Source organism: Dendroctonus ponderosae, unplaced genomic scaffold (assembly GCF_020466585.1).
Source record: "Dendroctonus ponderosae isolate FM_Combo_2020 unplaced genomic scaffold, Dpon_F_20191213v2 Dpon_F_20191213_4, whole genome shotgun sequence".
Classification (NCBI taxonomy): Eukaryota; Metazoa; Arthropoda; class Insecta; order Coleoptera; family Curculionidae; genus Dendroctonus; species Dendroctonus ponderosae.
Window position 1 is genome coordinate 14,778,686 of NW_026018611.1, and position 13,437 is coordinate 14,792,122.

Genomic DNA, 13,437 nt, shown 5'->3' on the forward strand with positions numbered 1-13,437 from the left:
CATGGTTGGATTGGCCTTCCAATTTCGAGTTTAAGTAACCCTAGTTTTGTTAATATCTTGATATGTGTCAATTGTTTAAGAAAAAATGCCATTACAGATGTTTACGGAACAAGCTATATACAGAGTGTTCCGTAAATATGTTAAAAAATTTTAAATCGTGTTCTTCTAGTCATTTTAGAAGGGGAATTTCCTGAGAATTTTTTCAATTTGAGGTTTCATTGTTGAGATATTTGACTTCCAAAATGGCGGAAAATATTAGTTTTTGTTGTGTTTCTTTAAAACAGTTAAACATGTAAACTTCAATTTTGGTATACATGATAATCTAATTGAATGCCATTCTATGGTAGTGTTTTGTGATTCTGCTTACTTTTATACAGGGTAGAAATGTGGAACATCTACGTTTGTTTTGTTCAGAACTTTTTTGAATGCACTTAAACTCTTATCAGCATAATTTTTTTAATTACTACAAATTATTTACCTACCTTTTTATCTCTTATTGTTTTTTCCTACGACCACTAGTTTGCCCTCAAAAAAAATAAAATAGTTTTATTTGCAATTCTCAAAATGTGTAATATTTGACAATTTTTACAACCAGACGACTTGATATTTTGCGATTCCAATTAAATACATGACCACTGGGTTGAAGTAATAAAAACTTTATGGTCGATTTGCTCCTAAACGAGGAGGGCTTTCGAGTCGTGATTTTAAATGCTTCTTTAAAAAAAATAATGTTTTTAGTATTTTCTAATGTTTAAAATGGCATAAGTATTCGTTTTTGCGATATTTGGCGTGACCAAAATAACAAGCAGAAAATTAAAGTTGTATTACAGGTAAAGTTCCATCTAGTTTCACAGTGGAGAAACAATTTTTGATCAGAAAGTCAGAGATTACTAAGCTAAACTGTGTACCGATTTTCAAGTTAATCCGCGAAGAAATTTTCAGAATAGCTCAAAAGTGAAAAACAAAGTTTGATAAGCTGGAACTCGGTAAATATTCAGATTTCGAATATTCGTTATATGACTTACTATCATTATTTTAGCATATTGAATAACTCTCGAAAATTTCCTAACGCATTTTCCATACAACACCCTGTATACATACCATTTGGGATAATTGTAAATTTAAAACATTTCCAATCAAGTTGCTTGTTTTGTAAATTTTTTTATGAAAACGTTATAAAATCACGAAACTACAGTGATTCTTTGAGGAGTACAAATATGTTACCTTAAATTGAATATTTTTTAATTTATTTTGGGGTAGGTATATTTTAGTCCTCGAAGCAGGACTATCAGGTTTATTTTCTTTAGGAAAAACAAATCCGCTTATTAACCCCCGAAGATAGGATGGATTTGGGCCACAAATGTGGCCTAAAACTCAGAAACTGAAAACATAGGAAAATAGTCTGCAGCAATACCTGCTAGTATGCAGCAGTACCTACTAGTTATGAGATAGTTTTTGGTCAAAAGAAAAATTAACCTGATTGTCCTGCTTCTAGGGCCAAAATGTACCATTAATTAAAATTGAATTGAAAGATACACCCTGCATAATGTTTCAAAATATTTATTTGCGACGTTTAAATAACGTTTAGCGCAACGTTTCGATAACATTAACTTGAAACGTTTGAGTAACGTTTCGTTGAAACGTTTCTAGGGGCGGACATTTTCAGTTACATAAACACTTGAACTGAAACATAGTGCAGAAAACTGAAAAGTTTCGGGATTTAAATACATATACTTAAACGATATATAGGTTTAGCGAGATATACTCACTCGTAAGTATAGTTGATTTGCAGATTGTTAAATAATGAATCTATTGTTAACTGGTAGGCGTATCTCCACAATTGAATGGTTTTGATAATAGCATGGATTTGATGTTTATAAATCTCATAGGACTAGGTACATATTTCAAAAACTTAAAATTATGTTTCAGTTTCATTTTTATTAAGCGCAGGCTCAATTAATAAGTACATATGTATTATATATATGTAATAAATGTATTCATAGGCTAATCATGAGCAAAGTTCAGGAATTTTCCGCTCAAACCGATCGGGTTTCATGGAAAAAAATTAATAAGTACTCATAAATACCGTTACGGAGAAGCAATTTCAATAAAATTTCAAGCTGATGTTTATTAGATTGTTTGAGCATTAAACAATAATTTAGCGCACCTGATCATTTGTTTTATCCCTGTTTTCAATACCCAAATCGAAGACCTTCAAGTCAATGTCCAAGAAAGGCAAGATAAGTTTTTCTTTTATTGCGTCCCATATAATGCGGGTCATTTCATCCCCCAGCAGGTCAACAACTGTACCAGCTCGTATTTTCGGCATTTTTACGCAAAATTATTCAAAAAACACTAAACTTGTAACTTAAAAACGAATATACGTTCTACCCCGTTCACGTTAAGTCACGAACTAAATATTTTCCTTTACAATAACAGGTAAATATTTGCTTTATCACTAGATGTTGACCATTGACCTTTCGAGAACAGCTGATTTTGACAGTGCGATTCTTCTGCTTTGTTCACGTATGTTATGCATATACATAATGTATATTACTTTATAATATTATTGTGATGTGTGATTTAATGTTAATAGTTCTGTTGCACATCACTGGATTTTACTGAATGCTTGACACTACGCTTCTAGCTAAATTATTTTATTTGTCGCGAATATAATTTTATGTAAAGTATCCCAATTACTAGACTTAGACTCAACCAAGAGTTGTGTCTTGACGAAATTAGCTGCATATCATTCTGCATTAGTGTCTATGCCGAAAAATAATATGAGTGCCATAGAAGCTGTTCTTGGTAAAAACATATGGTTTCTGAGAAAAGTACCTATTTGGTTCTTTGCAAAAAATTATATTTTTTAACGCTTAAGTTATCCATATTTGTTGTTACCAATAGATGCTGTTTTTTGATAAATTATTTAAAAATGTACCAGAACATACGGAGTGTCTGTAAATGGTGTTCTAACAATTGCACGTTGTGAACGGTAATAATTTGCTCAATTTAAATCGAACAACTTGTATTGTATACTACAAACAGATGTAAATTGTAATTACCTACTCAATTAAAATTCTATACATTGGTCCTCATAAAACTCGCGTATTTTTAAATTTCGTGCTTTAATTATGGCATAATTCCATACATTTTTCAAACCTTTAGCAAAATTGAAACTTTTTCTTTCAATTTAGTTGCAGCATGATGCCTTAATTTTAATGAAAACGGAATGTAGATACAATATAAAAAGAGAAACATATATGTGACTTTTGATACTAAAATTTACGAACTGAATCAAATTGGTAAATAGTGGCTCTTGAGAAAGTTTGGAACAGTAGTCAAAGTAACAAATTGATTTAATTAATTACCATATAACATCTTAGCAACTATTAGTAACGACTACTCTAAAGTAATAACACAGCTTATGTATAACAGCTTATATATAACAACTCACACACTCACAGGCGATTTACAATGCATAGCAACGCGATGTTGCCAAACGCACCACATTTCTAAAGTGTTAAAAGTACTTCATAAAAGAAGAAAATTAAGGCTAAGACAACATAAATAATATTTTGAATAACATGATAATACAATGGGTACTTGCACTTAAACCACAACGGTATACACGTACTTTAACGTGGTTTTAAGTGGGAATAAAAATAATTGCAATATGTTTAAAATACTCGTTTTCTTAGGCTTTTTGGCTCTTCTATTAGCTTTACATTTCTCAGGTGTTTTTGATGCGGTCACTGTTAAGACCAACCTTTTTACAACTAGTGAATTAGCCACTTTTAATGGAGTTGAGCAGCCGTTTTTATATGTGGCCCTATTAGGTACAGTTTTTAATGTGACCAAAGGTGCGAAGCACTATGCAAAAGGTCAACAATATCACGTTTTTGTCGGTAAGATACGTGTTACGCTCAATTTCCTTGTGGCTAACTGGTAAGTTGTAGGAAAGGACGCTTCGCGAAACTTTGTAACTGGGAAGTTTAAAGAAGAGGATGCCAGCGACGATATTGGGGGTTTGAGCAACAAGGAGCTGAAATCGTTGAGCGACTGGATGAAATTCTATAACAGAGAGTATCAACAAATTGGAAATCTTATTGGCCGTTATTATGACAAATTCGGAGAACCTACTGCTTATTTACATCAAATGAATAAACGCATGCAGGAATCACAAGACGAAGAGCAAAGTTTACAGATTGATAGGCAAACATTTCCCCCTTGCAATATCGAATGGGATGCCGATAGGGGTACGCGAGTTTGGTGCTCAGACAAAAGGTCAGCTATCACTTATTCGACTTCTTGTTCAATATCAGAGATAAAATGAGACGTGTAACTCCAGAACAATTTATTCTTCGAAAAAAGCAGAAAAATTTTATTCATGGGAATTCGAAGCGTTTTGCAAGAAAAATTATTTATTTCGAAGATATCAAATCTTGCCGATGTATCTTGAATTTTGCCAATAGCCGATATTTTGAAGTAGTTTAATGCTCATTTGGCAAATTATTAGTGTAGCTAAGGGATTGTTCTACAGGGTGTCCCGTAAGCACATGATCAAACGGATTCTACGATATTCCTTGCATCAAAATAAATCTATCTGACCTAACTTTTATTAACAAAAAATGTCTGGCTCCCCTGCTATTGATGGTCAAAGTTCTTAAAAAAAATTTCTTTTCTTCTGGTCAAAGTTCTTTTTTGAAATATCGGGAGAATGGTACGATGTATTTTGGCGAATCTCGCTGTGAATTTGTTCTTATGTGAGACTCATATTTTGATGAAACAATCGAGCTCATCCGTTTTGAACAAGTGGTGAATTCTTGAGTGTCGTGGTACAAAAACTACCAGAACTTTTTATTTGGTGGATAAAAGCAACTAATTTTTTTTTGGTTGTTAAATCATGTTTGTGGATATTTCTGTTGTGGGATTCCCTGGCCTGTCGTCATTGAAGAGACTGATTGTATATTCTCTCCAGATTTGCAGCAGTTCTTCGGCTTCTGTCACTATTTCGCTGTGCTCATTTTTTATGAAACCCAACGGTCTATTATTGTATAGCCCAGCTATCTCTTTGACTTTTTTCTGAACATGAACACTATCTCCAAGTCTGTTCAGATCTTCAGCCTCTTRGCATTTTTCATGTAGCCAATTCTCTTTTGACGCTCTAATGTCATTCCGTATTCTTCTTTGAAGAGCTCTATACCCCTTGCGGTCGTTCTGGTTTYACATTGTCATCGATCTTCCATTAACTCTAGAATATCTGGTCGACCACTCATTCTTAGTTGTTGCTTTTGTCTTTAGGAGGAATTTTTCATTCGTGGTTTTAAAGGCTCGTTTAACTTCAAGCCAGTACTTGTTAGTGTCGTTTGAGTTTCTAATASTTTCTAGTTCTTTATTGAGATGGTCTTCGTACAGTGATCTGGTCTCTKCGTTTTTTAATAGTTGTGGGTCCAACGTCTTCCTGAAGTTCTTTCTTTTAGGGCTGCTGGGCTGGGCAACATACTGGACTGTRATCTGATGCGATATGGGCACCTGGCATTGTTGTACCCTTGCTGGTAGAGTTTCTAARCCTACGTTCAATTGTGATKTAATYTATTTGATTACGGACAATGTGTTGATCATTGTCCTGTGGCGATTTCCAGGTGTATAGTCTTGATGGGAGTTTGAGCGGTATTGCCACTCCTGTTCTGGTGCCGACCAYCARTGTTGCCATTCCCGCCAATCACCGAGGTKGCTTACAATATTATTAGAAAAAAGGGGTTTTTCAGTCTTGTCAGGCAGACACACCGCGCACGAATCCGMCGYTATTTCCSCGTGTTTYGTGTCCTTTTTGGGCGGCTGCGTGAGCRACCGGCGCTAAAYCTGCCTTTCRTTCATTCAAACATTCGGRAACCGTTCCTCTATCAAAAAGSCRCCAAATTTGAATATTTTAAATCTGAATCAAACAAAGTTTTWAAWAAAGCTTTKGTGCGAAARGTACTTACTTTTTTAAATTAACTAAAAAASWCAACACTTTGTTAWCCTCGCCKGCTCGAAATYCACACTGCTTACCACTAACGTGCCTRWAATAGTTATTGTATTTGTTTCAAMTTCACGAAACAAACAAAAAATTGATCAAAAGCAACATTTATCAYCGTAGTCATAATCWCCAAAATGCGCTCTTCTTATTGCCTTATATGTCTATATGTGGGSTTTTGCCCCGTGAATTAATTAAGGAAAAAATAGTATTCTCTTCATATTAGTACACAAAAATAGTATTAACAGACATGTCAACGGTACTTTTCGCCAGTAGCGCCTTCTGTCCCCATATTATTTGGGCCAAATTTGATGCTTTTGTTTTCCGTCTTGTCTGCTTAACATAAAAAGTACTGTAGTAGGTATATTAGATAAATACTTACATTTTATTTTAGTGGGGGAATTGAAAGGAAGTGGATAGGAAAGCCAAGGCAGTACTATACGGTTGGAAGCAATATATTTAGATGTGCGTGCATTCATGAGGAAAATGAGAAATTAGGTACTATTAAGGAATATCCTGGTTGTGATAAAAATTCTGAAAGCTGCTACATACAGACTGATAAATAAAATGTATTTTATTACATCACGTGTTTATTGAAAGTTAGTTTAAAGAATGCCATCCCGTGAAAGTTGAGCTATCCATCGGGCGCGTAACCGGGTGGCGGATAAGGGGAAGGCCGGTCCGATACATCTGACCGGTTAGCGGCGGCCAAAAGTGAAGTTCGTGGAATAAAACCCGCGAATCTGGATCGAAAGCCGTTGCCGCGGACCAGCTCGTTGCACAATCCGCAAAAAGCCTGCAGTGCAACGACTCTCGGACCAGCTCGTGGCTACGGCCTCGGGATAGATACTATATTGGGGGCGCGGAGATCTTGGTTTTACGGGCCGGATCGCCGATAACACCTCTCAATTCTCACGGTATAGTGCGCGCTTAGAGATGCAAGGCTGTGGGGAAGCCGAGCCAAAAGACTAACCTTGAGACAACAGGTGCACCTTATTGTATCAGCCTTATACATACACGCGGGGCTCTGTGTGGGTGGACTTAACCCCTCCCCAGCTGCTCGTGGGAATAATGGGGAGGTAAACGCCACCACCATCATACCAGCACAAAATACCGAGGGAGTTCCTCAAAAGAACCGTCGGGCTCCGCAGCTGGCAAAGTACCGAAGAGTGGTAAAAAACTCTCGGTGGCCGCCAGGCGGAGAAACCACCAGTAAGAATTAGCACACTAATACTACAGAAAGTGTGGTAGACACTCAGGGGAACCAGCACACCCCTAAAAAGCTGCCACGATAGAGACCCAAAAGCGACAACGGTCGGATGGCAGCACACCCATGGCTGTGTGTGGAAACTTCCGTAAAGGAAAGACACGATACGACAAAGTCGTACAGGGATGCGGTTTCCGGGATTAAGATGGCCATAGCGGCGGTCGGATATCCCGAGAAGAACTTGCCTCCTTAGCAGGGAGAACTCATAAAGAGGCACCTGCTTGGGAAAATCGACGAGCTGCAGATAGGGACGACTACCATCCCATGTCATGCTTACCCCCCTTAAGATTCTTCTGGAAGTCATTGAATACATAGGGAAAATGAGGAAGTAAAATACGATGGCACAATAGAACAGAAATGACCGCGGTGCTAGGCCAAACACCACCTCGGAGGTGAGGAAAGGGTTTGGAGTCACTGGCTAGATGTACGATCTAGTCGCTGATTGGGGTAGTATGTAACCGGTAAAATTATCCAGACTAATAAATCATGTCAAATCTGAGACCAAAGAAAGCGTAGTATTAACATTACTGCAGATATTCTAAAAAGAACACTAGTTTAAAAAACAGCTTCCAATCAAAACAAACACTTGGCAAACTGAAATTTTATAACACCGCAGTAATTGATAGCAGATTTTCAATGAACCACTTCACCAGAACTGGCTAGGGGATAGACCAAATAAATTATAAAAAGAACCAATTTGAAGGGCAGAGTGTCTATGCGCGGCACAAACCAACATCGTCAAAAAATATTCGGTTAATTAACTTCTTCTCAATTTGTCCCGGTGTTCGGAAGGTCAGAAATTTAATGTGTTCTAGTGTAATCTGTATCTTACATACATGGTAGGAATGTATCCCTTCCTCGAGGAAGTTATCGCGACAATTATCCGGTGCCTGGAAAAGAGTCAGTTGTGCAATGCTCCACATTCTCCTGAAAGGCCTAAGATTGTCCACTCTCTGCTTGAATTCCTGGAGCCAGTCGTCTAGTGTATCTACCCCTTTGCTGGTGGAAGTTCTAACAGCTTCTGCTATGTTACTGTGGCAATTCCCCATTACTAATCGCAACTCCGACGTTGGTGTACAATTTGTGAAATGTTAGTTTCTTAAATGGCACCTACAAACTGTTAGCATTTCCTATACCTAAGTTGATTCGCTACTGAGTTAAAAAAAAAAAATTTTAAATCTCAGTTTAATATATATTTGTTTGGCTTGTCAGGGATGCAATGAAAACAAAAGAGTGTTGTTACAATAAATTGACAAAAAACAACAACAGAAACTAATATTATTAACGAGAAAGAGTAATAAGTTATTATTAATAGACAAATACAAGTTCAACCCTTGATTCAAACATTCTGTTAATCTACTTTTAACAGATTGCGTAGCACGTCTGATTTAATTGATATCGAGACTGTCAAAAGTCTCTATGATCGTGAGTATCAAATTGTCCACGTTTTGAACTGCTGAAAAATCAACTAAATGTTTTATCCGGCCCCACACATAAAAATCTAATCTGTAATCTGAAAGTAAGGTCTGAAGATCTGGCAAGCCACAGGTATGGTCCGCGGTTTCCCCGTCGCCCGTTGAATAAATTTGTCAATTTTGTATGGGCAACTCACTTGTTGCGCGCTCGTCTCCACCATCTGATACCATGAGCGCGTAACTAGCAAGGCGCAGTTTTAAGAAAAACTATTTTTCTTTGAAAAACGAGAGAAAAAAGCAGAATTTTCAATTTTTTGGCACCATTTAAATGTTTATCATATAAAAAGTATTACACTTCTCGACCAAACAAAACATGTTTACTTTGTAAATATATAAATTGTAAATAATATATGGTAAAATATGTTTTGCTCTTGTTTTTTATTAATTAAATTTTTACAAACGTTTTCCCTGTGAGGAAAATCATCCGGGTGAAAATTTTGCAGTCTTTTGAAATCAAAAGGATGCAGTTGATGGCGGTGCAAAAATGTCTGTATTACAGAGTATGAAAACCCCAATTCAAACGACGATGTTCGGATTGAGGCTTGAGGATATGTATAAGTGGCATCGACCGAAAAGAAATACTTTAAAATCCGTAATTAATAGTGGATTAAAGGTTTTGACTCTTGCAGCGGCTTAGCTGGCACCTTAGTTAAATTAAGGAAAAATAACGCAATTCTGCAGGTACAGGGCAAACAAATCGAACGTGTTCGGTCATGCAAATACCTTGGATGCCAGGTCAAGGAAAACTGAAATGCTATGCAGGAGGTCCGTGCCCGAGTTGAACAGGACAAGTCCGTGTTGTGTTGGCGAAGTCTGTCACTCTCAGTTCGCACTCGAGTATTGCGTTGTTACGTTTTCAGTATTCTCTATTATAGAATTGAATGCGTGAAAAGCTTGCAACACGACAAATTTTAAAGGTTATAAAACCGATTTATACATCTCACAAGAGGTGTTCTTTGTGTCCTGTATATATTACGTACATGATATGAATTTTGCCCTTCCTTGGTAATTATCCGGTGATTAGTTGCCTGAGAAAGTGTTAGTTGTTGTGCAACTCTCCGTATAATCCTGGAAGGCTCTGCAACAATGATTTCCAATACTTGTTCATCTGTGCCTGGAAATCAAACATCTATTGGTCGTCCACTATTTTCCTGGAACCAATCGTCCAGTGTATCTAGCCCTTTGTTGGTGTAAGTTCTTACAGCTTCTGCTATGTTACTGAGGCATTCCCCCATAACTAATAAAAATCGGCATATTTGAGATTGGTGAACATTCTGTGAAAGAAGCTGCAACACGACAAATTTCAGACAGAACAAAAGAATAAAAATCAACCTTTAATGAAGACTATTTAATTAAGACAATGATTTAAATGACAATTTAATAGAGAGAGAGAAAAAAAGGGTTTCCCTTGAGCGGGTATATCGGGCGGTCGTGTGCAAAGCCCGAAGGGTGAGTTCGTTCGAGCGCCACTAGCTTTCGCAGCAAAGCTAGAACACTCAGCGATGGAATGCTGCCGAAATACCTACTCAATTCTTTTACCGTGATAGTACATAAACTGACTTGAATGATGATATAAAAAAAAAGGAAAATGGTGAGCTCAATAACGAACAAGAAAACGTGGTTTGTCGACCACAAACTACCGTCTGCTAACCGTTTGATCTATACTCTACCTTAATTGCCTAATTAAATGAAAATTTCCAGAAAATACAAATTGTCGAGGTTGGGTTGTGGGTTTACCCTCGGATTGTTTCACTCCACTTTATGGGTTCAGAGGCACTACTTAAGGGAAATTAAGCGTAGGCACTCACTTTAACAATGTATTGCTATCTTACAAGAAGTTGGGGTGAAAGTTACAAGCTGAAGGCGGATTTGGTATCTCGGTGGAATTGTACGTGTGCGTCTCGGTAGCTCGCCAGGATGAACTGCTTCTTGACGCCGCTGTCATCTATGTCGTGAATGTTATCCAGTGGCGGCGACATTCGATGGTGTTACAAAATTAATAATGTACAACCAGTAGCAATACTCACCCCAAACACCAGCGAGGCTACGAAGTCGCTACCACGTGCTGTCGATGCCTACGTGCTAGGTTCAGACCGTCCTCTGGACATCTCATCCAGACCGTCCCTGGCTATCCAATCCACAATTTCCGTGACACAATATCCCCAGTCGGGAACCAGGAGGCGGCTGATGGCCCCAAACGAATGTTCAAGTAGCGGGCAAGGTCTACCACACAGCAGAATATGGAGGACTCGGTGGTCAAGGTGACGGTGATCGACTCTCTTCGGCAATTTCTCGTACTTGATTCCGGTTGATACTATCGTTGGTACTTCATTGCCCTTCGCTGGGTGACCCTGCTAGGTCCATTCCTCGTCCCTTCCCATCACTAACGGTGGTCCATGAAGGCGGGGCAACCACCACGTTGCCAGACAAAACCATGATAAAGACTGCTGATGTTTGGGAGAGAGATACAAATATCCAAACATCAAATTTCAAATAATCCCCGAAATATTACTAACCTAATCTGGCAAACATGCTTACTAAATCCAAATTACAAATGAAAATCGGTTGACAACAATAGCTTATTACAAGTATAACTTATTACTACATACATTTGAACAACGGGTTAGCAGACAGGTGAACCACTGGTTAAATTTCATTTTTAACCGTTACAAATTGGAGAGTTTCGAAATGTGGGTGTATCGACTGATGTTGAAGAAATCCTTGATGGATAGTGAGTAATGTGGATGTGCTCGCGAGAATGTCAAAATAAATCGAAGTCAAGCTCACACTTAAAAAACAAAAGTTGGAATATTTTGAACGCAATCTCAACAAAAAATACGGATTTCTCAAATTAATAATAGAAGGAAAGATCGAAGGCAAAAGATGACCCGGGCGTCCAAGAATATCGTGGCTAAGGAATCTGCGACAGTGATATGGTGAGACTACAAGTCTCTTTGCAAAAGCGGTCTACAAAATACATATCGAGTTAATGATTACCAATATTCTAAGAGGAGCAGGCACTTAGGGAAGAAGAGAAGATGAAAAATAATTAAATCGAATTGGACGAAAATGAATCTATTAATGTCTTTGACTGGCACCACGCTAGCAATTTTCCTTTCAATCGACTGAGCTGCTCGCGTTCTTACGTGAGAAAGGGTGGCCCAGGACGGCAGAAATGTTCAACTAATTCGAGACTGACAGTCTTTCTTGCAACCTTACACCTGCATGTTAAGGAAATTACTATGAATTGTCCAAGTATGCGTCAGTAACTCTTTAAAGGAATGCCGTTAGACAAATGACGCCAACTTTGAATTACTCTGCGTATATTTACTGTTGAATTGGGCATTCATTGCTTTACCCCCATATTTTACACACGAAAAATTGGTGGCAGTTTAAACTAGTTTCACAGAATAAAAGTTTATTAGCTATCAAATCATGTATCATTTGCCACAAACAGTAGCTTAGGCAAAATTCCTATATACCTCATATTTGAATTAATAACAAGCAAAGCACATGTACATATTTAGACACCTGAATGAAATAAGTTTATTGACGCAAAATAACAACGTGACGTTAAATATTTAGTTCATAATTTATACAAAACCAATATGACGTCGCAGCATAGCAAAAAGAAAAACACATTTAACGATCAAATGGCTCTGGACACAAAAGACAAGGCTACTAGAAGAGTAATCGCGCCCTACGTAAAAATTGTGCGTAAGAGTAAAGGAGCTTTGGAAAAAAGCAAGGAAGAAAGTCAAAAATTTAGTTTCTATCTCCATAATAAACCCAGCGTGTTGATGCAGGATTTGTCTTCTTTTTTATCAGATAGCGTGGATTTAGCATCTGTATTGCAAGAAACTGCAGACGTTTTAAAAGTCGTTACAAAGGCAAATGGTAAATTGTTTGAATTTAAAGTACCGAAATCGAATTGGAGCGTTATCCGTAAGAACTGATTATAAGAATTTGTTTGTTAAACATATTTTAGGTGTTACTTTGTACATGGTTGACTCAGCTTCTGAGGAGATTTATCAGGTGCCGAAAAATGTCACCGACGAAAGACACAAAGTTAATTGGAAAATTCAAAAGGGCAGTACTGTAGCAACTTATGTAGCCTATAAAAAAGAATTCGTACTGGTAGACGATATTTTATGCGATGACAGATTTCCAAGTGGATTGGGATATCAAGGTTAGACGAATGACAAAATAGCATAGATTTTGTTCGATATATAAGTTATTTAAAAGTACTTTTTATACGAGACGGTAGCACTTGAAAGGTATATATACTACCTACCCAAACTCGTGGTAGAAAAAATGTAGAGTTGAGGTCTCAAAATTGATCTAAAAAGCCCATTTAGACGTTAAAGCCATCTGAACGATTGAGATCTGTGCAAATGAACTGAACGAAAATCTGGCGTTTACACGTTCAGTTCGTTTTACACAGATGTGAAGGAGGAGCACCCAAACTTGTGTTGTTGCCGACAAGATGGAACCTTTGGACGAAGAGTTAATTCTTGCAACGGCTGCAGTGTGTGTAATTAAAAAAAAGATGAACTTGAAAACTAAAAAGAAATAGTGTAAACCATGGTTGCTTAATGTGAATTTTTTGTCTCAGACGAATTTAATAACGCAATGATCCTGACGATTTTCGTAATTACTTACATATGGACGAAGCC

The 13,437-nt window shown here is 37.4% G+C and overlaps 3 protein-coding genes across 3 annotated transcripts in view; 2 read left to right on the forward strand and 1 right to left on the reverse strand.

Moving 5' to 3' along the window:
- LOC125504113 (isocitrate dehydrogenase [NADP] cytoplasmic-like) overlaps positions 1-2,506 on the reverse strand; it is an 11,474-nt gene extending 8,968 nt beyond the window's left edge. Inside the window, exon 1 of the mRNA XM_048665492.1 lies at positions 2,168-2,506. Coding sequence (XP_048521449.1) covers positions 2,168-2,329 — 162 coding nt within the window. The 5' untranslated portion in view covers positions 2,330-2,506. The remainder of the gene's footprint in view (positions 1-2,167) is intronic.
- Positions 2,507-3,542: 1,036 nt separating this feature from the next.
- Positions 3,543-6,601, forward strand: LOC109535540 (neuferricin). The gene is made up of 3 exons (XM_019901455.2): positions 3,543-3,908; positions 3,960-4,287; positions 6,414-6,601. The coding sequence occupies exons 1-3, from the start codon at positions 3,677-3,679 to the stop codon at positions 6,583-6,585; spliced, it is 732 nt and encodes a 243-aa protein (XP_019757014.1). The 5' UTR covers positions 3,543-3,676; the 3' UTR covers positions 6,586-6,601.
- Positions 6,602-12,267: 5,666 nt separating this feature from the next.
- LOC109535547 (cAMP and cAMP-inhibited cGMP 3',5'-cyclic phosphodiesterase 10A) overlaps positions 12,268-13,437 on the forward strand; it is a 28,878-nt gene continuing 27,708 nt past the window's right edge. The window contains exons 1-2 of the mRNA XM_048665491.1: positions 12,268-12,658; positions 12,750-12,950. Coding sequence (XP_048521448.1) covers positions 12,370-12,658; positions 12,750-12,950 — 490 coding nt within the window. The 5' untranslated portion in view covers positions 12,268-12,369. The remainder of the gene's footprint in view (positions 12,659-12,749; positions 12,951-13,437) is intronic.